The 22,128-nt window shown below is 47.9% G+C and overlaps 2 protein-coding genes across 5 annotated transcripts; both read left to right on the forward strand.

Moving 5' to 3' along the window:
* The first annotated feature begins 582 nt into the window (after positions 1 to 582).
* On the forward strand, positions 583 to 19,089 carry LOC135387137 (uncharacterized). 4 transcript variants are annotated; one of them, XM_064616502.1, is made up of 6 exons: positions 583 to 677; positions 10,038 to 10,142; positions 14,268 to 14,582; positions 15,986 to 16,207; positions 17,011 to 17,325; positions 18,752 to 19,089. In XM_064616502.1, the coding sequence occupies exons 1-6, from the start codon at positions 647 to 649 to the stop codon at positions 18,961 to 18,963; spliced, it is 1,200 nt and encodes a 399-aa protein (XP_064472572.1). In that variant the 5' UTR covers positions 583 to 646; the 3' UTR covers positions 18,964 to 19,089. The 4 variants fall into 4 exon arrangements, with proteins under 4 accessions (XP_064472572.1, XP_064472575.1, XP_064472573.1 ...); XM_064616505.1 differs by having other exon boundaries at positions 659 to 677; positions 10,087 to 10,142; XM_064616503.1 differs by lacking the exon at positions 583 to 677 and adding an exon at positions 5,087 to 5,227 and having other exon boundaries at positions 10,060 to 10,142.
* Positions 19,090 to 19,971: 882 nt separating this feature from the next.
* Positions 19,972 to 21,780, forward strand: LOC135389514 (uncharacterized). The gene has a single exon (XM_064619553.1). The coding sequence runs from the start codon at positions 19,972 to 19,974 to the stop codon at positions 21,778 to 21,780; it is 1,809 nt and encodes a 602-aa protein (XP_064475623.1).
* Positions 21,781 to 22,128: the final 348 nt, after the last annotated feature.

Raw genomic sequence — 22,128 nt, forward strand, 5'->3', positions numbered from 1 at the left:
CTTGCAAAGCTTAGAAATTAAAGAGAAATGATATAGTTCAGAATCATCTTCATTGTGTATCAATAATCGCGGAAACTAAACGTTTGATGACGTACTTAAGTTTACAGTTTGCATGATGCAAATTTTGTCGCCACCTGGCAATGTCATTCCGGCGACAATATTCTAGCACGGTATGGTGAGGAGCAGGTAGACCAATTGTCGCAAACACTCTACTCAACAATGTTATCAATGATATTGCTTACTTACAATTTACAAAAAGCGCACCCATACGGATGTGTCAATGCACCTGATGAATGTAATAGGGAGTTAGGAAATCCTGAGTGCCCTTCGATTTCGACTCCGTATCGCTGTTAGTCAGTCAGATATCAGGAATGTGATGTCACATAAATCAGTCAGGTAATTGGCCTATCATGCCTTCGGAAACGTTATCGTGAAACTTCAAGGTATTCCTAACACTCAGTATGGATAGCTGCTCGAGATATCATTCACGATTGTTTTCTTTCACACTCTCCATGCAGAATTAGAGTAGCTGGGACAGATATCATTATAATGGCAGTGACTGTCGAGAGACGACCTATGTAACATGGAAATTATGAACCCGGACACCGTGATAAGGGTTATCATATAAAAACGCTGTAACATTCGAATGTACGACAACTCTTCCGATGACAGCAGCGGTAAGTTAACAAGGCTTTACGGAGCTCCACTATCTCGTCGCACTGTCCTCGTCATGTTCCTTTCCTATACGTATTTGCTTTAATCATCTTTTGTCCGCTGTTAGTAGATTTAAGTGGCGAGTAATCCAATGCCCTTGAATGTGTTAAAATTCCACGCTATTTTCAAAGAGGCCGTCTGGTCTAGCCGAGCCGTACAACATACGGTACAGATGCGGTGCCACTAATGTGCCGCTGATATAGATATACAGCGCATTTTTTAATGTTTTACATAATCTTTATAATACCCTATGGGAGCAGCAGAGATGTCGATTTTGCAATTGAGTTACAGGGGCTCATGGGCATCCTCTCGAAGAGTATCTACCTACAAATAATTACATAAACGCATAATTAACTGTGTAGTCAGGGAATTCCCGGCAAACGCACTATAGCAGAAAGGGAGACAATCGTCGTTGAGAGTAATTTTATTTTTCGAAAATTCAGAAACGGCCGTGTGCCTCGAAGTATCCATAGCCGAATTTCGCTGTCCATATGAGCCGAAACCAAAGTAGCTCGCCTCAGAAGCAGCTCTCCTACAATTTAGCGACCCTGGCTTTAGAGAAGAACGTTTTCGAGGTATAAAGGTTACGCTTTTGCGAGTTCCGTCTCAGCGAAGGGAAGGCTCGCTTTCTCTAACCTAGGTTTAGGGAATACATACGCTCTAGAAAATACCGTTCTCGCGAACCAAGTTTTGGTTCCCGTTTCAACATATAGGTGCTCGATCCAGCAGTCAGTGTTCGAATATAGCATAAAGGTAGCCTGTTTGCGCGTTTGTCCTAAGGTTAATTACACTGTCACTGGAAGAAGAGTTCCCATATTTCCTAGAGAATACCTGCTTTCTTTGTGTGAGAATGCAAAGATTTTGCAACAAGTTTCTTTCGAGAACGTTTATTTGAAATCATGTGCAAGAGCGCGCAGATACTCTCTCGTACTCACTTCGTTTCGCCTACCGAATAGACGACGTAGCGCACCTTCACTTTCCTTGTGGCCAACCTCTGAATCGTCACTTCCACGCAGCACAGCAAGGACTCAGATACAGCCATTGTAAATCAGGTGCGCGATCACGAGGGTAGAAAAACTTGCTCGTCACCCGGACAAACGATTCCTTTTAATGTTCTTCCTTACAGGGTGATTTACTTGAAACTATTCAGATTTTTCAAGATAGACGCATTAGTTTTTGCTGTGCGCGACTAATGTATATGTATTCCTATAGCATAGGTCCTACAACATGAGTCCAAAATTAAGCTTATGGGTGGAACCCTGAATTAGTTTTCACCGATTCGCCCCATTAATTAATGAAAATAGACACATTTTATGAAACCAAACTTACTTGTGAGACCAGACCTCCTAGTGCGAGAATTTACTCACTTCTTTTTGTTTTTTGAGTTCCTCTTGTGCGGCGTTGTCTTCAAATTAAGGCTTCAAGCCGAACGCTTTATTTCGGTGTTAGTGAGGAGACGGCTACGCTTGGAGGGTTGTGGTGACACGCATAGACAAAAACATGTTTCTTGTCAAGCAGGTGCGGTGTACTCGGTCCCTTTTCTCCCGTGGAAAAAAGTACATAGGAGAGACGGTGCGTTTTTATGGCTTCGTTAGCACCACAGTAAGGTGACGAAGGCTGAGACTCTTAGCTGGCTGTATACGTTGGGCAGTGCGGTTGCTCGCTGGAGTATGAATCTACTCAGACTATTTTCTGGTACGCTGACTTCCACATGGTACAGGCTGTAGAGAAGTCGCAGATAGATAAGAGCGGATGCGTGTGTACCAGTACAGCCACGGCTATATTATCGCACAAGCAGAAAGCATTCATAGATACGGGGGTGGGGGGATATGTTTATTGAGAAAAAAAAGCAAAGGAAAGGTTAGTCATGCAAAGACCGACTTGCTATTCCTTTCATAAAAAGGAACGAAAAAAAAGGAAAGGGAACGAAAAGATAGAAAGGAAACGAAAAAAGGAAAGAAACCAAAAAGAAAGAAAACGAAGAAAAGAAAGAAAACGAGAAAAACAAAAAGAAAACGAAAAAAAGGAAAGAAAACGCAAACACACACACGCATACACACAGACAGGTACACAAAAGGGCCTTAGAGGCTGGTCGAGAGACCGGTGGCACAGAGAAAGCTCAAGAGGGCAGTCGTAACTGCCCCCTGATTGTGCAGGACCGGGCCGAGCAGGGTGGCCAAAGTGACGTTAGGGTAGCCAAGCTGTCGCAAGTGGCGTTGGAGGACGAGTCTTTCTGAGAGGTACCGGTTACAGGATAGGAGGTAGTGCTCGATGTCGGCTACGGGGTGATATATATGGTTGGTTTCTTTCCAGTCCTCGCTATGTTCCGTAGTTTAATCTGATTTTTTTTCCTCTGTCTCTCTCTTCTTATTCGTTTCACTGCTTGTCAGTAAAGGTTGGTGAAGGGAAGTGCCTCAGGACGAGAGCCTCTGATATTTCGAACAGAGACTGTTATTCTTCTGGGTACCGTCCTCATCATTGTCATGGTATTTAAAGGGTTAAGGGTGACGTGTTAATAATTCGTGCAGGGATGACATGTTAAAGGTTCACGCGAATTGTGGATCGACAGCCCGGAAGAAGAACATGTCCATTCAGTCTTTTACGCCTGAAGTCGACTTTTCCTGTCCGTCTCTATGTTTTTCCGTCGTCTTCCCTGTTGCAAGTGGTGAGATGACCGCACTCACCCCCTTTGCCTCGCAAAAAACAGAAAAGATCGGCTGAACAAATGTTACATGTGTCAAAGCGAAACTCTCAGCGAACGTGACAAACTGGGGACGCATTGAGCCACAGAGGAACTGCGCGAGCCGCATACCACGGATTTGTGCTGGCCTGTTTCTGATATAGATGACTCAACACAGAACGTAAAACGACATATAACGTATATGTTTAGGTTACTTGGCGTTGCTCAATCGCAGTGCCAGCAATCCTTTTCATTTGCTGTGTCATGAGGAAACTTAAGACATCTTGTTTTTGACTACTATTGGGTCAGCATCGTGTGGAAGTGATTGTGTAATTGCAATATTAGGGAGTGCGAGGTGTTAGTTTCTTAGATGTAGCGTAACTTTGACTTATTCAGGTTCATGACACAAAACGCCTGCTCACAGACGTACGTTGCATTGTTCTGTCGCGACTTGAAGCCACGAATTATTATGAGACGTATGTTGTACCGAACATGGCCAGGCGTGTCCTCGACAACATACTTTACTTCATATGCTCATATACCTTATACGTCATTTGCCTCATATGCTTTCGTCCAGCGTAAGGCTCCAACCGCATGGAGCGTGCAACCGTTACAACCGAAATGGGCCAGCGTTGTCTCTGCCGAACCGGAACGTGAGGAGAGCTCTTCCAACCGCATGCGACGGATTCTCGGCGGGCGTGGTTGGCATGGTGACGCGCCGGCTGCCTGCTTGTGAACGCGGTAACGACATAAGTACGATACTAGTTGCGTTGTAGCGTCGTGTAACTGTCAAGATGTGCGTCCTCTTTTGTGCACCCGCGCGTCCCCGAGGCGCTTGGCCGGGTTCCAGCTGGTCATGTTCTTTGTTGCTGGTCATGCTGCTACTCGCTTGCTTTGGTTCACGATATTAAGTAATCACGGTAACATAATCGGACTGAGTATACATGAGAGTGGCGATCATGTGCTGGTAGCAGCAGCGATAAAATATGACAATCAGCTTCGGTCACATTCCAATTTCAGTCACATATAAATACCCGAGACGTCAAACAGGGACTCAAGTAATCAGTCATCGTAAGCGCATGACACCATGAAGAAAGGCGACACACACACGAAGCGTACTGTCAAAAAAGTTTATTGACTCACATATATATTGTTTAAAAACTCGCTAAAATCTTCTTTGTCGATTACGCCATCGACGGAAACGGCGCAATCCTCACCGCTCTTCGATAAGTATAAATACATTTGCTTAAACACGTAATTACACTTACGAGTTCGTCCGCGAGTTTTGTCCAGAATAAATAATTCGTCACGTCATTGTACTCGTCCGTCTTCACGTTCCAAGCGTTCAACATCGTACACCACGAATCGGGCAGCCATGTTTTCTGTTTATGTGCCGTGCTCGCCGTGCTGTAGGGAGGGCGGTCACGTGCACTTTCCTCTCGCTGCTGACTGGCTGGCCCGATTCCGCTCCGCTCGTCACTGCCGAAATTTCTATCCCGCCAGATATGAGCGTTTCGGCTGTGTGCCCATTGTTCTGCTGTTCGGTTGCACGCCCCGCTTGAATTCGGCTGGCAAATACGCTCCATGCGGTTGGCGCCTAAGAATAAAATGAAATCTCACCAACTTCAGCGAACCTGTTCTTTATCGGTGCATTGCACTGCCAATCCATTAGTTACATTTGTTAATCATCAGGAACGTGGTCAACAACTGCGGAAGACGGATAGCCGAAAACGCACGTTTCAAGTCTCCATCACTCCAATAATCTTTGCACGAACTGACTCGGGAGGTCACCAAGCCTGCGACTGAACCGGTCCATTTCTGTTGGCATTGAAGGTACCAATGTTACAAATCAGCCATGTAGGGTTTGCTCAGAAATTTTAGCAGGAATTTACTAGTAATATTAATCAGGTAAACATCGGACTCAGGGAGAGGCTTAGAATCTCATCACCGAGGACGACGAAAGCAACACAGAGACAGACTGGGAACTTTCAATCTATTATCATATGATTAAAGCTTGATTATGATCAAAGGCTGAAAGTTCGACGTTTCATGACTGTCTCTGTGATATTTTTGTCGTCTTCGCTATTGTCATGTGCCAGCCCGCCCCGCTACTCTCTTATAGTTAGAGTCGTCAGCTGTTACACGTCAGTGGGAACAGTTTTCTATCACTAATTAACGCAATATAAACAGGACAAGTACAGAGCCCAGTGACAACGCCACGACCGTTCTTGAAGCTTGGGCGGAATATTTTTGTTTTATTTTTTGCTTGGGGGGTCCACGCGGGCCGCATGTCATGCGGCCCGTCGGCTGCCACTTTGGCATCCCTGATATAGAGCATAATTTGACGGGAGCGCGGGTGCTGTTATACCCGCGGTGACCCGCAGATACCTGCGTAGTTTTATGAATTGGGGCTATAGAAATTCGATGTGGCTGCGGGTGCAAAGGCGGCTGTACCAGCAATGCGTGCTCGGGTAGTGCGGATAAACCTGCATTGTTCGCATCCACTAAACTTGGCCACTCTAACTTGCTTATTAATTTTTGCATTCTCCGCAGTTTTCAGCGAGAACAATACCTGAAGAAGTAAACCTTTTGTTCCATGGCCATTTGAGCTTTCACGAGAGCACCCGTGGCTTTCACTTAAATTCTGTAGCTGACAAATTCTACCTCGAACATTCCTCTGTGGAGATGCCTCTAGTTATTTTCAACTCAACTCGACCCGGCAACACACGAGCTGATCATCTCACAATGCCACATTGTACTAGCTGTTATCATGGCAATCGTTTTCTAACGCAGGCTCTAAAAAACAGAACTTGACCACATGAAATGCTATATTTGCCAGTAGAAATTCAGTTAAGCTGCAGGTTGCGGGTAAAGCGCGGATCTACCGGCAGGGCGCCCGTGGGTACACAAGCATCACGAGCCGCCCGCGTTTTATTTACGTACCCGCGCACGCCTATACGCGGGATTTGGGAATCCAACTTCCTTGTCCAACACTACTAACATCAAAGCAAAAGCCAACTTTTTAACTTGAACAATCCTTTTGCTAAGAAGGCGGTAACAGGTATTACCACTACAACCTACTCTCGCTCGCCAATTCCCCTCAAACGTTATTCTCTAAGACGTGGCTCTCTAGGAAGTTACCTTCGCCGACGGATGCTTATCTGTTCGGCATATCAGCACCTATCCAATCATCCGAATCGACCAAAGCACGTCGCCCTGTGACGTGAAATGCGCTGCAGTTTCCGTTTCGGCTCATTTGCATATCACAATTCGGAGATGGATATTTCATTGCACGTGCGCGTTGCATAATTGTAAAACGTGGAATGACTTTCAACGAGGATTGTATCCCCGTCCGCTTTCTCATTTTTAGCCCAAGTTATCTAATTGAAAGGTAAATTAATGAATCTTAGGTAATTATAGTCATCTTTTAGTTACATACTTTCTGGAAAGCTTCTTCGCCTGGCCGTATAGCTCAACTGCAAAAACGAGATCTATGCTGCTCTGGTAGCCTTTTTGTAAGAAAGCTGTAAACAATAATAAGAAAGCGTCCGGTGTTATCGCTCCTAAAAGTTGTTCTCAAATTTTTCCAAGCAGGCGGCTTGCATACTGCAGAACCCATCTATCAAATGGACATTGAACTGCATTACGCTACTATCGCAAACGAGCGAGTTTTACAGCGAGCGCCGGAAAGCGACGCTAGTGTGGGGACCTCTAGCTATCGCTTAGCAACACCGCGTCTAGCGCCTGTACGGCCGCGTACCCACATGCGGAGAATCTGCGCGGAAACGCGAACGCGCCATGGTAACTGTTGCCGCTGGGCGGGAAAAACCACCTCCACTTTCCGCTTTTTGGCGATCGCGCAGTGCACGATTTTTAGCGGCATCCGCACATGCTCGGCCAATCAGGAAGTAAACGGAAGTTGCGTGCGTTCTTGTTTTCATCCTGCCTCCCGCACGGAGAGCAAGAGCATTGACGGCGTCGTTGACTGGAGGGTATGTATGTGATGCTCACGTTTTTCAGCCGGCGAATTTATGAAGGAAATAAAATGTCATTGCTGCCTACAATATAGCGCGTTGCATTAAAATGACTTTTTGGGTCGACACTGGAATAAAATTTGGGAGTGCAGGTAAGTAAAGTGTAAGATATTGACTATCATAGTGTCAGAAAATTGAAAGCTACACATTGTTCAGAAGAAAAGAATGCGCTATCGTCACAGCGAGTGAACCCAAAGCCCGCGTTTCTTGCGTCTGCGATGTTGATTTCGCGTAAGCTCAGATGTAAGAACGGAAACGTTCACTACAGTCAATAACTCGACTTCGCTGTCGTTCGCCATCTCTCGCTGTGTAGAGTCGCTGGCGGAGGCAGTATAGCTGGGGCGGCATGCATACGCGTACGCGTGCGGCAGGCGGTTGCGCACATCTCTACTGCATGTGGGTACGCGGCCCAACTTCCAAACATGTATTCTCGACAAACTCCGGAGCAGAAGACTGTTCATCATGTTGTCCAAAATGTGTGTAGTTCCTGTAACTCATCACACATAATGCCACTTTACATATTTTAAACTTTGTTCGCAATAAGAGACTGACGCAAACGTGATTATGAAGTAAGAATTGTTTCTGTTCAAAGTACCGGTGTGGGCTAGTTGGTACACCCTTATATACTGATACGAAAAACAGCGGAAGTAGACAAACGAAACGCTGACTAGCAATTGCACAACATCAAAAACGTGGCTGGACGTGTTGGTGTCCGCGTGGTGTTAACAGCGCCGGACAAGCTTGAGGGACTCTGCTTGCGAGTAAACTGGGAAGGACATTCTCTATTGGGATTCGAGAAGAAACACGCAAAACCTACGTCCAGTGCCCATGTAATGTTGTAAGGTCACTCACTACACACTCGGGGAGCAACCTAGCCATTCATTGCAGTGATTGCGGATGCCGTCCTCTGCCTGAAGACACACGTGTGTTAGGACGATATCGGGATGAAAGGGCCAGGGAAATATTCGAAGGTGTTCAAATTCACAATAGAGGCGATAACAGTGTGAGCGTGCCCCCTATTAACATCCTTCCCTACGACATCCGGTATGTCAACCACTAACTTGTTCTTGATGTTTTCATTCCTTCCCAATAAACCGCTCCCCCCCCCCTTGTTAGTCAGCGCTTCCCCAAGCAGCAAAATGTACTGAAAGTCGGGTGCAATAGGGGTGGACGGGTAGGTGGAAGGCCTTGAACAGACTCGTGAAACTAAGGAACATCGATAAGACACATACCGTCCACCCCTATTGCACTCGACTTTCAGTACATTGTGCTGCTTGGGTCGTTTGTCTACTTCACGTCCCGTTTCTGCGCTGTGTTTTCGTGTCAGTGTACTGCTACGACATTTTCTAATCACCCTAGTATCTTTTGCACTGGCTCTTGTAACCTTGCACACCACGCACGTCTTCAATACGGCGTTGGTTACATTTTTGATACGTGTGTTTAAGTTTCCTATGTTTTTATCACCGGTTCTGCACTCACGGAGATTCGGCCAGCTCTGTAATTATTTGCGGGGACATTAGGACTCCTAGCGGATTCTAGGGTGCATTTCTTGACACATTTATACACATTTATTGGTTTCAAAAAGCCCGGTGCATGCAAAATAGCCTTAATGCTTTATACACTCTTATTTTTTTTACACCCTTTATACACCCTAAAGGGTGTAAAAAAATTAAGAGTGTATAGTGCAATTCAAATTATCGCAATCACGAGTTCGTTTACATTTTCATGTGCCAGCATGCGCTTATGTTTCTGTTTTCTTTTGTTTATTAAGTCCACCATCTTAGAAGTGAGAGCGAAGATATTAGAAGGCCGCAGATATCAGCGAGATGGTGATTTCACGGATGAGCTGCCCATTGTTCACGCTGTCGCTATGTGGGCCGCTATAGTTTGGGAAGAGTCGAGCGAGATGCCAGAGCAAGAAGAGTGACGTTCTCACGTGTCAAAATCGCTCGTTTGTGAACGCATCATTACACGCGTTCTACTGCATGCCACAGTACCCACGAGGAAATAATAACTTTTTTTAAAGGATAGTAGTTCTCGAGATACACACCATTAAACACACTCCATCATTCAGCTGTGATGTAAGAGGGTCGAGGAGTCAATTGGTGGACAAGGTCGATTGGTTCTCACAAGCACGTGACACGTTCCACACTGCCCTACATGTCATAGCAGGATGAACTACGGTATTCGCGGCACCTCTTTTCTGCGCTGTCTTTTCAGAGGCTTGTCCTTTCGAATGCCAGGTTCGGATTGATACGATTTACCCTCCCTCGTATTTATCCTGCATAACCTGAGGTGGCGGCAATTCCGAAGTAAAAGAACGGATACACATGGTATAGTAAACGACACATGGAGGAAACACGTGCGAAATGGCAAAGCTTGCTCCTGTTTTGCCCAGCTCCACCAATTTTAATGCCGGAGACCGAGCATTGAAGTAGCAGTGCCCGTATTCAGATTTGCGGGAAGTCTTCGTTTGGTGACATTTATTGTACATCGCCCGCACAGTCCTCACGATCAACAATGAGCTTATAACTATTTAGATTCCCGTCTGAAGCGGTTCGAACCCGCGTTCATCATTACAAGAGTGTAGACAATATTTTCTTTTCCAGTAGTCCTTTTCTTCTTCACCAGACGTTCTAACTTAGAGAGTTGTTCCAGAAGCATCAGAAGAGCCAAGATGCGTTTTGCAATGATCATCGCCACCTTCGTTGCTGGTACGTGTGTGACGCACATTCTTCTGGTGTCTCTAACAAAATAACCATGTCTCAAATATTTCGCACCTTGCGTGAGGCGTTACGCTCTCACATTATAAATACTGATTTGGAGTAGATTTCCACCTAAGACGAGTTAGCCTCCATGTGGGTAGCGCCAAATCGATGAACCTGTAGTGAACCACATATTGATGGAGGAACAGTCTATAATGATGTAATCCGCCCGAGGCAGAAAACCCGAACTGAAACTGAAAAGAGAAGGGTGCCTCACGTTTGCATGCCAAGCGCAAACCCCGTTCGTCGCCGTCGTCGCCGTCAGAGAGGTGGCGAAGGCACCGTGGAATCCGATCAGCTCGCTCGGCTCAGTGGTTAGCGTGTGGCCACTTCACGTCGAGACTGGAATGTATCAGGGTTCCAATCCGGGTGCCAGCTGTGCTGTCTGGGTTTTTTTTCTGGGTTTTCGCCAGACGCATTCAGACACATGTCGGCACAGTTCCCTTAGAAGTCGACCCACAACGCACACTCCCCCAGGGCGTCAGTCGTGACGTTGCCCACCTCTGCGAGGTCGACAACGGTGAGCACTTCCGCCAGCACCACCTCCGTCGGCGTAGACGATGCGCTCTAGAGGCGCGCTTTTCAGCTTGAGGCTTGAGCCGGCCGAAATTCAGCGATGGATATTTCACGACACGCGCTCTCTTCTTCATCGTTGAAAGATATAATTGTTTTCAAAGAGGATAGTCTCAGTTTAGATGTTACTCCAAATCACGAAGAAAGAAGGATAGGAGATGAAACTCCCCATGAAAGCAAGCACGTGCGCGCGACTAGGGAAAGTGGCTTTGGGAGAGGGAGGAGGTCATTATATCCATCAGAGGCAGAACACGGAACTGAACTGAGAGCAAAAGCGCGCCTCACGTTCGCGCGCCAGCAGAAACCTCGTTCGTCGTCGTGGACGAACGTTGTAGGCTCTTCAGAGAGGTGGCGAAGGTACCGAACCGTGGAATCTGGGGTAACAGTGTCAGGGGATAGAGAAAGTCACGTGGCGTGGCAGTGGCCCGAGCATTGCACGCTGAACCGCAGGACTGGGGCCGAGAAGGGGCGCGCAGCGTAGACTCGCGGAGAGGGCGGGTTCTGGAAGGTAAGCTCTCTTCAGCCTGTTCATGACAACTGTATCGGACTTCCCGTTGATGCTGACGCGAAAATATTTTTCGTGGCGGGATTGGACGGCAAATGGGCCACCGTAAGGGGGCTGAAGGGGCTTGCGAAGAGCGTTACGACGTACGAAGGCGTGGGTGCAGGTCTTGCAAACAAAAACTGTGTGGGGTGGTTGTTTGCGAGTAGGGGTGGCACGTAGCTTGCGCACGGCTAGACGCAGAAGGTGGACATAGTCAGCTGGCTCGGGATCATCTTCGGGAAACCGAGAGTCAAGAAACTCCCCTGGAACGCGTCGCTATAGTCGAGCCCAGATCTGTCTTCAAGGTAGTGCGCATCCCGAGCAGGACAAGGGGAAGATCGCCTGTCCATGAAGTAGCACTGCACGACGAAGTTGAACAGAAACGGTTTGGAAAGGGCCGATTCCAATTGGCGTCCGCGGTCAGTTGTGACACTTCTTGGCACGCCGAAACGAGAGATCCACGAGGTGAGGAACGTTGAAATGACGGTCTGGGCAGTGCTGTCCGGCATAGGAGCGGCTTCAGGCCAGCGGGAGAATCTGTCAACAACCGTCAGGAGGGTGCCGACGATGTCAATTTGTATACGTGCCAAGCGGGTTTTCGGTGGAGGACACGGTGTGAGCTGGGACGATGTATGTCGCCCAATCTTGACACGTTGCAGGAGATGCAAGAATGTGTCTAGTTTCGTGCGCATTCTTTCCAGCCCAGACGTAGCGGCTGCTTATGAAATGCTGGAAAGCTCTGATGCCGGGATGACGGAGACGGTGCAGTGCCTCGAAAACAGGTCGGCAGAGTGTCAGGGCACGCAAGGCGAGGCGTACCGGTGGACGGGTTGCACGAGCTGACGTCAGTGTGCGATCAGTGTACTTGTTGAAGTGCCGTCGTTTTCGTCCTGGATGTCGAGGAGCTCGTGATGCTTGCGCTGCGCTCAGCCAGTGCCGTAATATCTGGGACGGGTGGGCAAGACGTGGGGAGGGTGTGAATGGTTGCACGCGACAACGCATCGGTACCCTTCTTGTCGGTGTTGCACGTCTGAAGGAAACTCCTAGATCTATGCCATCTGACGGGTTTGCGGGACGAATGATGTCCGCTGTCGGAAGGAAGCAACCTGAGAGCGTGCATGAGTGGCTTGCGGTCTGTGAATAGAGTGAACTGGCATCCCTCAATGAAGTAACGAAAATGGCGAATGACGAGGCAAGCAGCTAACAGCTCACGACCGAAGGTTGAGCTGTCTGTTGAGTTGGCAGGAGAAGAACGGAATTGGTTGCCACGTGTCAGAGACGTATTGCTGAAGAATCGGCATGTAGGCCGTAGCATCATCCGGATGGCCGTAGCATCATGTGTCGCCTGATGCAAGAAGCCGCCTCCCTCTCCAAAAGCGACTTTCCTGATCGCGCGCCCGCTTTTTTTCATGAGGAGTTTCATCTTCTCCTATCTTTCTTTCTCCGTGATTTGGAGTAACATCTAAACTGAGACGATCCTCATTGAAAGCAATTATATCTTTTAAAGATGCAGAAGAGAGCGCGTGCCGTGAAATATCAATCGCTGAATTTCGGCCGCCTCAATGCTCAAGCTGAAAAGCACGCCTCAAGAGCGCATCGTCTACGCCGACAGAGGTGGTGGTGATGAAATTGTTCGCCGTTTTCGGCCTTTAAGAGGTGGGCAACATCACCACGTATGCCCTGGGGGAATCTACGTCCTGGGCCAACTTCAAAAGGAATGCACAGTAAATAATTTTACAACTTTATTTGCTCAAAAAAGGTGTATTCTTATAAAAACACCATTTTCTGTTCCGCAAAGGGTGCAAGAAGAGCATTACTAAAGGTGTAATATCGACATACACCACGTTTTATTCAATGTCGATCATTAAGGGTGTAAAGTGGGGCGTTAAAACAGGTGTTTACCGTCTAATACACCTTTTTTACACCCCATTTGAATTGGGAATACGGTGTTAAAAATTGTGTTTTATTGTACTTTTAAGGGTGTTTTTGTTTTTAAACGCCCATTATAACAGTGTTTTATTAGGAATACACTTAACTAAAGGGTGCATAAGAAAACACCCATCATTTGAGTATAAAGGCACCACCAAAAAGGTGTGTGCCATGGGACAAGCTATTTACACCAGAAAAGTGTAAAAAAGTTTACTGTGTGGTGCCAACATGCGTCTGAAAGCGTCTAAGGGAAACCCAGGAAAAACCCCAGACGGCACCGTGATTAGAACTCGGGTACCTCCCAGTGTTGACGTGACGTGGCCAGCACGCTAACCACTGAGGCACGCAAGCTGGTACTGGTACACCGACTGGTACACGACGCTATTCTGTTACGCCGACGGAAGCTTATCTGGTCCGGAAAGCGGTTTATCTGGCGAAAATATCAGCGCCTTCTCCAATCATCTCCATCGCCCTGTGACGTCAAATGAGCGCTGTGCTCCCTGCGTTCACGGTAGCCGCGGTTTCGGTTTCGGCTCATATCCATATGAAAATTCGGGGATGTATGTTTTATGTGTTTCAGGGTTTGTCAGACGTGGAATGGCTTCAATGAGGATAGTCACTCATTCTGCTGTCTCTCTGTTGCCCGAAATCCCCGAATTACAGAGTTAATTAATGAATTTTAGGTAATTAGTCATCTCGTAGTTGCATACTTCCTTCGAGAGGATGTCCGCCAGGCCGTATAACTCAACTGCGAAAACTACATCTGTACTGTTCTCATAACGTTTTACAAAAATTGTGCAAAGGATAAGAATAAACACCCTGCAAAATACCGTCTGGCTGACCTTTCCTTTTTTTTTTTCTTACTAAACATATCCCCCTTCCACTAACAGATGTCGCTGTAATTCTCGCAGACATACGACTAGTTTCAATATGTGTGCTATGCAAATGTACTCCCGTATGCTTCGCAGGAAAAAAAAATCACTTTCGCAATCGGTGGTTCAACTTACCTTGGGCTCTACTTTGCGCAGTCGCCACTGGACCGTCTGAAGTAAGAGGAGTGCCATTCAAAGCAGTCTTCAAGGACCACGTCGCTTTTCCCGATTTCGAACTTTCTCTGTCTGGAGTTCCCACGAGGAACGTAAAATTTACCAAAGGAAGAGCAGGGCCTCTAAACGTGGTTCTCACGCCTACCCGTGGTTCTCTTGGGGCTTATAAGACAGTTCTATCACTGAGGGACATGCGTGTCATCTACGAGGCTGTAGCCACTGAGCCCAAAGAAGAGTTCCAAGTGGTAGTAGATGTAATACAGGGCTTGGTTGAAGTGGAGCGGACAAAAACCGCAGGTACGAGCATTTACACCATTTACAGGCCTTGTGAGTGAAGGTCGGGAAATTCGTTGGGAGTAGACACGAAGAATAAGCAGCATTTTGCTCTAGTTGCACATCTAATACTTCCAGTGCTTCCCAAACTGTGGGTCGCAACACGTTCCCAGGATGTCGCGAAGCGGCCCACAAATTGAAAAAAAAAAAAGTGCCAGGCCGTGCACGCTATTCTGTGTTACCAGGAAGCCTATGGCAGCAGACCCCGAGGCTTCTCATTAATGCTCTTGCATGGGGGGTACGCGACGCTTTCGATGCATCCACAGCCTCGCTTTCCCGCCTGCTTCCACGCCTGCTTTCACTTGTCACGAGGACCAAAGTCTTGATTGTCAGGTCTGTTCACAGGTCCCACTAAATGCCACAGCGCCTGCGTCTCTCGCGGCATACACGGACGCCCCGACTTCAAGGTGCACCGCGCGGTGGCCTCTCTTGAATTAGAGCAGACGCCAAAAACCTAAGAAAACTGTTTCGCGTGCGTTGGTGAGCGAAGCATGCAGGTAGTAGCAGATCACGGCGCCTTATTTGCTTAGAAATAAGCGTTCTTGCGTACTTCCTTATGGTTTCAGAGATTTGCTCGCATCCAGCTGTTAAATAATGGAACCATGTCTGACCACTGTCAAACGAAAATCATTGTTTGAGTTCGAAAGCAGAAACGCAGCATCAGAACCGGAGCTCCTACCTTTGTACAAGGGCGCGTTAGCGGCTCCAACGCTCCGGGAGTGCGCTCCCGTTTACTAAACGGTGTTACTGGTTATCCGGAGCATTGCGCTCTCGATGAACTCTGACGCTCCAGCTTGCAGGTCGGAGCGCGTAAGTGCAGCTCTACTTCTTGACGCACATAGGAAAGGGGAGGCCGGATAACCAATCCGCGGTCTGGGAAACTTCGCCTCGGAGCGTACCGGCCTAATGGCTCTGAAAGACCATTTCGTAGACGCACAGGAGTACGAGGAACAGAGTACACCGACCGCATTAGGTAGAACCGCTACTTAATGCCCCCCAATACTTTTTTGCACCGAGAACTCGCTCTGAGTGTTGCTCCAATAAATGTTGCTGTCAGTGTACCGTTTTGGCTTACATTCATGCGCTAAGATCGGAAGGCGTCCGGCATCGCAACGATGGAAAGCGGGTGCGGGGCGGGGCGGGGCGGGGGGGGGGGGGGTTGTAACGACGGGATCGACTATATTTGTATGGGCTGCGGGGTGGTGACGTTTAGGAACAACTGATGTATACGTTTACATGTATGTTTTATGGACATTACTCTGACATGACCTCCTGCTGTACTGCTCCTTAAGAAATGAACGGCATATGTAACTGTTAGGAATTTCGTCACTCGAAAAGCAATCTTCTCACATCAGCAACCTTTGCAGGCGGGGAATTTGAACTGAAGGACGTCACTTTTAAGGATCTGAACGTGTATGTTCAAAAGCCAGCTGAGTTCAGCAGCCACGGAAAGCAGAACACTCTGTTTGAAGAGGAGCTGAAGAAAAAAATCGTGGAGTTTGTGAAGCTCTTCGTACAGGGAGATGTGGTGAACGACGCGCTGACGAACTTCGGAGCTGATACCCCCCAACTAACCTCGACCACTGTCGGTTTGTATGGTTTGTCGAAGGTGCCGAAATTCGCAAGATGGTAGAATATCGAGGACATGGTCTTGTGGTAGGGGTGACGTCTGAACGGAAACCTAAACCTTTGGCCGTAAATTCCTGCCACTGCACGGGTATTCTTATGAGCCGCCCCAGAAGCCAAGGTCATGTGCACGCGCTCTTCGTTAGAGTACGAGGTCATTGAGTACTGGAATGCAACAACTGTCTCACGCGTGATTTTATTCACCGCATGTCAATCTTGATTTTAATGAAACCGCTTTTTCTCATGTTCATTTGTCCGCGACACATGCTTGTACTACAAGTCATTACTATACGTTTGACATGGTGCACCCACTGTGGAATGATAAGCGGCAGCGACAGTTATCGTTCAAGACTTGATGCGAAAATACATGACCAGATACGTTACTTTCCCATTTCCTTTCTTTTGCAATGCTTTGATGTGAAGACGATGAAAGCACTCGCATCCCATGCTTTCCTTTCCGCGCCCTGTGAGGCTGTCATGTTTGTTTCGATATTCTGAAGAGGTGATAAAACAGAAAAGGCAACAAAATAATACGAGGCACTAAGCCCTGCTCTGCACGTTATTAACAACAATAAGCATTGTGCGTCGCGGATAGCGAAATTGACTGCATCTGTGAATCATCATCAAACAGTCAAACAGTGAAAGGTTCCACTTGAAGACATCGCAGCTGCGTTCAACATGCATGTTATGCAAATGTATTACTGTAACCCTCGTAAAAAACTTCAGAGTCGTCAGTTTTCAGAGTCCTTCACTCTTCTTCGTGCAGTCACCACGGGACCCTCTGAAGTAAGGAGAGAGCCATTCAAAGCAGTCTTCGAGGAACAAGTGGTTTTTCCCGATTTCGAATTTTCTGTGTCTGGAGTTCCCACGAAGAACGTGATTTTCACCAAGGGAAGAGCAGGACCCCTGAGCGTGGTGTTCAAGCCTACCCGTGGTTCTCATGGGGCGTATAAGACTGTTCTATCACTCAAGGACCTGCGTGTCATCTACGAGGCTGTAGCCACCGAGCCCAAGGAAGAGTTTCAAGTGGTAGTGAATGTAATACATTGCTTGGTTGAAGTGGAGCGCAGAAAAACCGCAGGTACGAGCATTTACATCATTTAGAGGCTTTGTAGGTCGGAAAAATTGTTGGGAGTAGATACGAAAATAAGCACCACTTTCCTCTAGTTACACACCTTCTGTTTCCCAGTTGACCTTCAAATGTTTGTTTTATGGACGTTACAACATCCTCTTGCGTGTCTGTCCTCTGCTCTCCAACGCGTCGATCAACACCAGTTCGACTTAGCCAAAATTCTCGGGCCATGTTCGAACCCCTCACATCTGATGCAAGGCCTACGAACTGTTGCTGAGTTCCTCTCCAGCACTGAATTAATGGACGAACTCTAATAGGACACCTTTCCATCACCATCACTTTCTCATCCCTTCCACAAGCGCAATGGGGCAGTGTACCGCCATAACGGCGGAGAATGACCCACCACATCATCATCCCATTTATGTGTGTGTGTGTGTTGCATATCTGTACATGAGTCTTCCTACTGTGCTACTCCTAAGAAAAGAATGACAGATGTGTTGTAAATACTAGTTGGGCAGTTGCTAGTAAAGGTGCGGAAACACAAATAATCAAACACTACACCAACAGGCAGCCGCGCATGCGCCAGACTGCGGATGGTTATTGGCGTGGTGTTCGGTTGTGTTTCCGCACCTTTATTATGGATATGCAGTGTGTCAAGGCGGGCTACATGGTAACTATCCATGACATTGAAAGTGGGCAGGGGGTTATGGACGAAGGTACAACGCGCACAGAGGTTCACACTAGCAACTGACATTTCATGCGAAAGAAGGCAAAGAGGAAAATATTCATCAGTCATACGAAAATCGAAGCTCTTCTTTGGAAAGCATCACAGAAGGGTGACTAGCACATTCCTTGCCACTCCCTTGTATCTTCAAGACTTCTATGCTTTCCCTACCACGTGTTTTTTTTTTTTTTTTTGCGCCCTACGTTTTCCGTATATTTAAAAATGACTCCGCATTCCTCCACGTGTCTTTTTAGGGGCAGTTGGACTCAGCTATTCAAACAGCGAGCTTTGATGCTCGCCAAGACGATCATTGACACACCGTCCCGTCTGCCCAATGCATACAAAGCGGCATGTCGCAGAAATCTTGTAGATCACTTTTTTGGTACTATACACTACAACTATACCGTAGCTCAACCCCGCTTTCTTAATTATGTGCATAAAATAATGCAGATACAGTATCGCAATTGGACATTCAGGTTTTCTGGTCACTTTCTTCATTACTTTTTCGTTCTTAGCTCAGCTTTTTGTATGACTCATGAATGTTTTGATTTTTGCCTTCTTTCGTATTAAATATAAGTTGCTAGTGTGAGCCACTGTGTGCGTTGTAACTTCGCCCGTACCCCCTGCTCCCTTTCAATGTTATGGACATACGTAGCTGGTAGGGAATTCGTCACCTGAAAAGCAATCTTCCGACTCCCGCAACCTTTGCAGGTGGGAAATTTGAACTGAAGAACGTCATTGTGAAGGATCTGGACGTGTATGTTGACAAGCCAGCTAACATAAGCAGCGATGAAAAGCAGAACACTCTGTTTGAAGAGGAGGTGAAGAAAAAAATAGTGCAGTTTCTGGAGGTGTTTGCACAGGGGGAAATGGTGAACGATGCACTGACCGACCTCGAGGGTCACACCTCGACCGCTGCCTGAAGAACACACATTATATGCATGCATGATCGGACGTTTTGAGCATCCGATGTAATCTATCGTTTCTTACAAGGATATGTACGTTCTTATCGAATCTTAAGAAATAAACGCAATAATTTTATACTTGTACATGCCAGAGTATGTGCATAATTCGATTGCATTCAATTTTCTTTGGGAAAAGAAATATAAAGGAAATCGGTTAATTATACGCATATCACAGAGCTCGACGGGTGGAAGAAATGCCTACCTGTCTAGACGAAGATCATCAATTTGGGAACAGCTTGTAAATGGGAGACGATATTTCTGTGGCTTCCACCACTCCTCGGTTCAAACCGTTAGCATCACTCTACTGAAGATTTCTTTTTTTCTCTTTTTTTTTCGCCTGACATGGCGAACGAGATCATTTTGCTCCAATCTGACAAAACGCCGCTTTGAAGCTATAGTGACTACCCGATTACGGAGTCAGCTGATGTGGGTTGTCACGGTCACTGCCATCGCCAGCTGGCATACCACTTGAACTTGTCCTGTTGTTACCTCCCTTTCTTTCTTTATTGGATTGTCTAAAAAGTAGCTGCATCGTTGTTTCTTCGGGTTTTCAGCGAGAATTATACTACTCAAACGTACCCTTTGCCTCGCAAAGGAAAACTAATACGTACTTCCCCTCGCCGCTATGTCATTCACAACAGGAGGACAATTCAAAGACATACGAAACACTGCGCTGGGAGATGCTTACCCATAGATTGATGCGGTTAAAAGCGCTAAAAGAGATAAAAACGAACAACAAGCACCGAGCGCTAACTCTCAACTGTGCAGTGATTTGTCCAGGCCCCCTTACAACCCCCTAACCACCTTAAACCTTCAGTGACACCCCACTAACTTTTTTACCTGTGTAACCCTTGTTCCTGGGTGCCCTTGCGATTTCTGCTTTAGACACATGTCGGTAGTGATATGTTAAGCTGTAATGACGTAACTATATTAATGTGTGGCGGTTAGACGCCGTCGGAATCACCGATGACCCCTCCGATCTCCATGCACTTGCATCCAGCGTTAGACGAGTTTGAGCACCGGGTCGCCAAGATAGGCAATCGTTATCAAGTTTCGCTTCTCATCAAGGAATCCTGCTTCAGCGAACTAGCGGACAACCGAACGATTGCAGAGGCCAGACTCTTTTCGCAGCTTCGTCGCCTTCGCGATCAGCCCCATCTCATGCAGCAATATCACGACACCATATCTGAGTACTTCTCAGAAGGTCATGCAGAAGAGGTGCTAAACACGTCGAGCCTGCCTCCGAACCTCGATTACCTTCCTCATCATGCGGTGATACGCCAAGATGCCGTGACAACGAAGGTTCGAGTGGTCTTCGACGCCTCCTCGCATATGCCCGCCGAACTCTCTCTGAATCAAGTTCTGCACAAAGGCCCGAATCTCAACGCTGACCTCCTCGTGCAACTTATCTCGTTCCGCTGCCATCCGGTCGTACTGATTGCAGGCATTCGCAAGGCTTATCTGCAGATCGCGATCCGTCCCGAGGATCGAGACGCCTTGCGTTTCCTTTGGATTAAGAAGCTACCTTCACCTCAAGAACCCCTACCGGACATCCAGGAATGGCGAATGACTCGAGTTCCTTTCAGCGCCTCTTCCCGTCCATTTTTACTCGCCGCCACACTACGTCATCATCCCGCAAGCGCCGCTGACCGATACCCAGCTACCACCGAAAGCTTAAAACATTCGTTTTATGTCGACGACCACATTGTCGGAGCAACCTCTGACGACGACGCCTTTCGACTCTATCAGGACGCCGTTTCAATCTTGGCCGAAGCTGGCATGGAGCTCCGCAAATGGGCGTCTAGCTCCCCAACCATGAATAGTCAGTTTCTACAGGACTGCCTTGCCTATGACAACGTGTCGACTCAGCCTATGATCAAGGTGTTAGAACTTCTCTGGCATCGTCCCACCGACGAAATCACCTTCGACGTCGGTTCGGTCGTCGTGTATATCGCAGATCACCCTGTCACCAAGAGGACTCCACGCACTAGCCCGTATATTCGACCCCTGGGGTACTTGACCCCCTTCACCACATCCGCGCGCCTATTGTTTCAGTCGTTGTGGAGTCTCGGTTACGGTTGGGATTCCCCGCTTGCTCCCCAGCAACGCTCCGGTTGGACCGAATGGTGTTCGCTATACCTTCGAACGACAGCCTCCCAAGGCCAGTGGAACTGCAGTCTTCTCATCAGGAAGGGTCGGGTGGCTCCGCTCGAGACCATCTCCCTTCCACGCCTTGAACTCATCGGATGCCACGCCGCCGCAAGGCTCGCTGCTCACAGCCGGCAACTTTCTTTGCTCACATCTCTACCCACTTATTTTTGGACCGATTCCACAATAGCATTTCACTGGATCACAGCCAACCTACCGTTCAGACCTGCTTTTCTTCAGCACCGCGTCACCGAAATCAAACGCCTCTCCACCGGTCACACGTGGCGTCATTGCCCCGCCGACAAGAGAACCCCGCCGATCTTGTCACTCGCGGTGTGTCTGCTCAGGGACTCGCCGCCGAACCCCTATGGTGGCACGGCCCACACTGGCTCACCATGCAGGCAGACTCCTGGCCTTCTCGGCCCTCTTCAAGCTTCGCTCCAGTCCCCCAAGATGAAGAACACATCACGCAGACCACTGTCTGCCCGCTCCCTCAGGTTGCCACCGAGGTCTGCCACCCTCAGGTCTGCCACCGATCAGGTTGCCGGCTATTTTCGATTTCGACCGCTACGGCAATCTAAGCACGGTTCTCCGGATCACCGCTTGGGTACGCTACTTCGTCGCTAACGCTCGCCACACGGCATCGTCCATACGCGGTCCCCTAACCGCACGCGAGCTTGATCAGGCAGAAATCTACTGACCTCGGCGGTCGCAAGGTGACGTCTTCGTCGGTGACATTTCAGCGCTTCAACGCGGCGAGCAGCTCGCTCGATCGTCAGCCATCAGACTCTTCCAACCTATACTGGACGGTGACGGCATTCTCCGTGTCAGTGGTCGCCTTGAAGCCCTTCCCGACCCAAGTGGCCTAAAACACCCTATCCTCTTCCCAAGCCATCACCGCCTCACGGCCCTCATTATCATATTATGCCGACCTCCGCCTCTGTGATGCAAGCATTCATACAACGCTCCTCGATC

Source organism: Ornithodoros turicata, chromosome 3, assembly GCF_037126465.1.
Source record: "Ornithodoros turicata isolate Travis chromosome 3, ASM3712646v1, whole genome shotgun sequence".
NCBI classification, from domain to species: domain Eukaryota; kingdom Metazoa; phylum Arthropoda; class Arachnida; order Ixodida; family Argasidae; genus Ornithodoros; species Ornithodoros turicata.

Bases quoted from the DNA above. Each gene is read 5' to 3' on its own strand.
- LOC135387137 (XM_064616502.1), top strand. From the start codon at position 647: ATGTACGACAACTCTTCCGATGACAGCAGCG. The intron at 678-10,037 runs GTAAGTTAACAA...TTTCTTTTCCAG, and splicing joins CTCTTCCGATGACAGCAGCG to TAGTCCTTTTCTTCTTCACC. The intron at 10,143-14,267 runs GTACGTGTGTGA...TACTTTGCGCAG, and splicing joins CATCGCCACCTTCGTTGCTG to TCGCCACTGGACCGTCTGAA.
- LOC135389514 (XM_064619553.1), top strand. From the start codon at position 19,972: ATGACCCCTCCGATCTCCATGCACTTGCATCCAGCGTTAGACGAGTTT.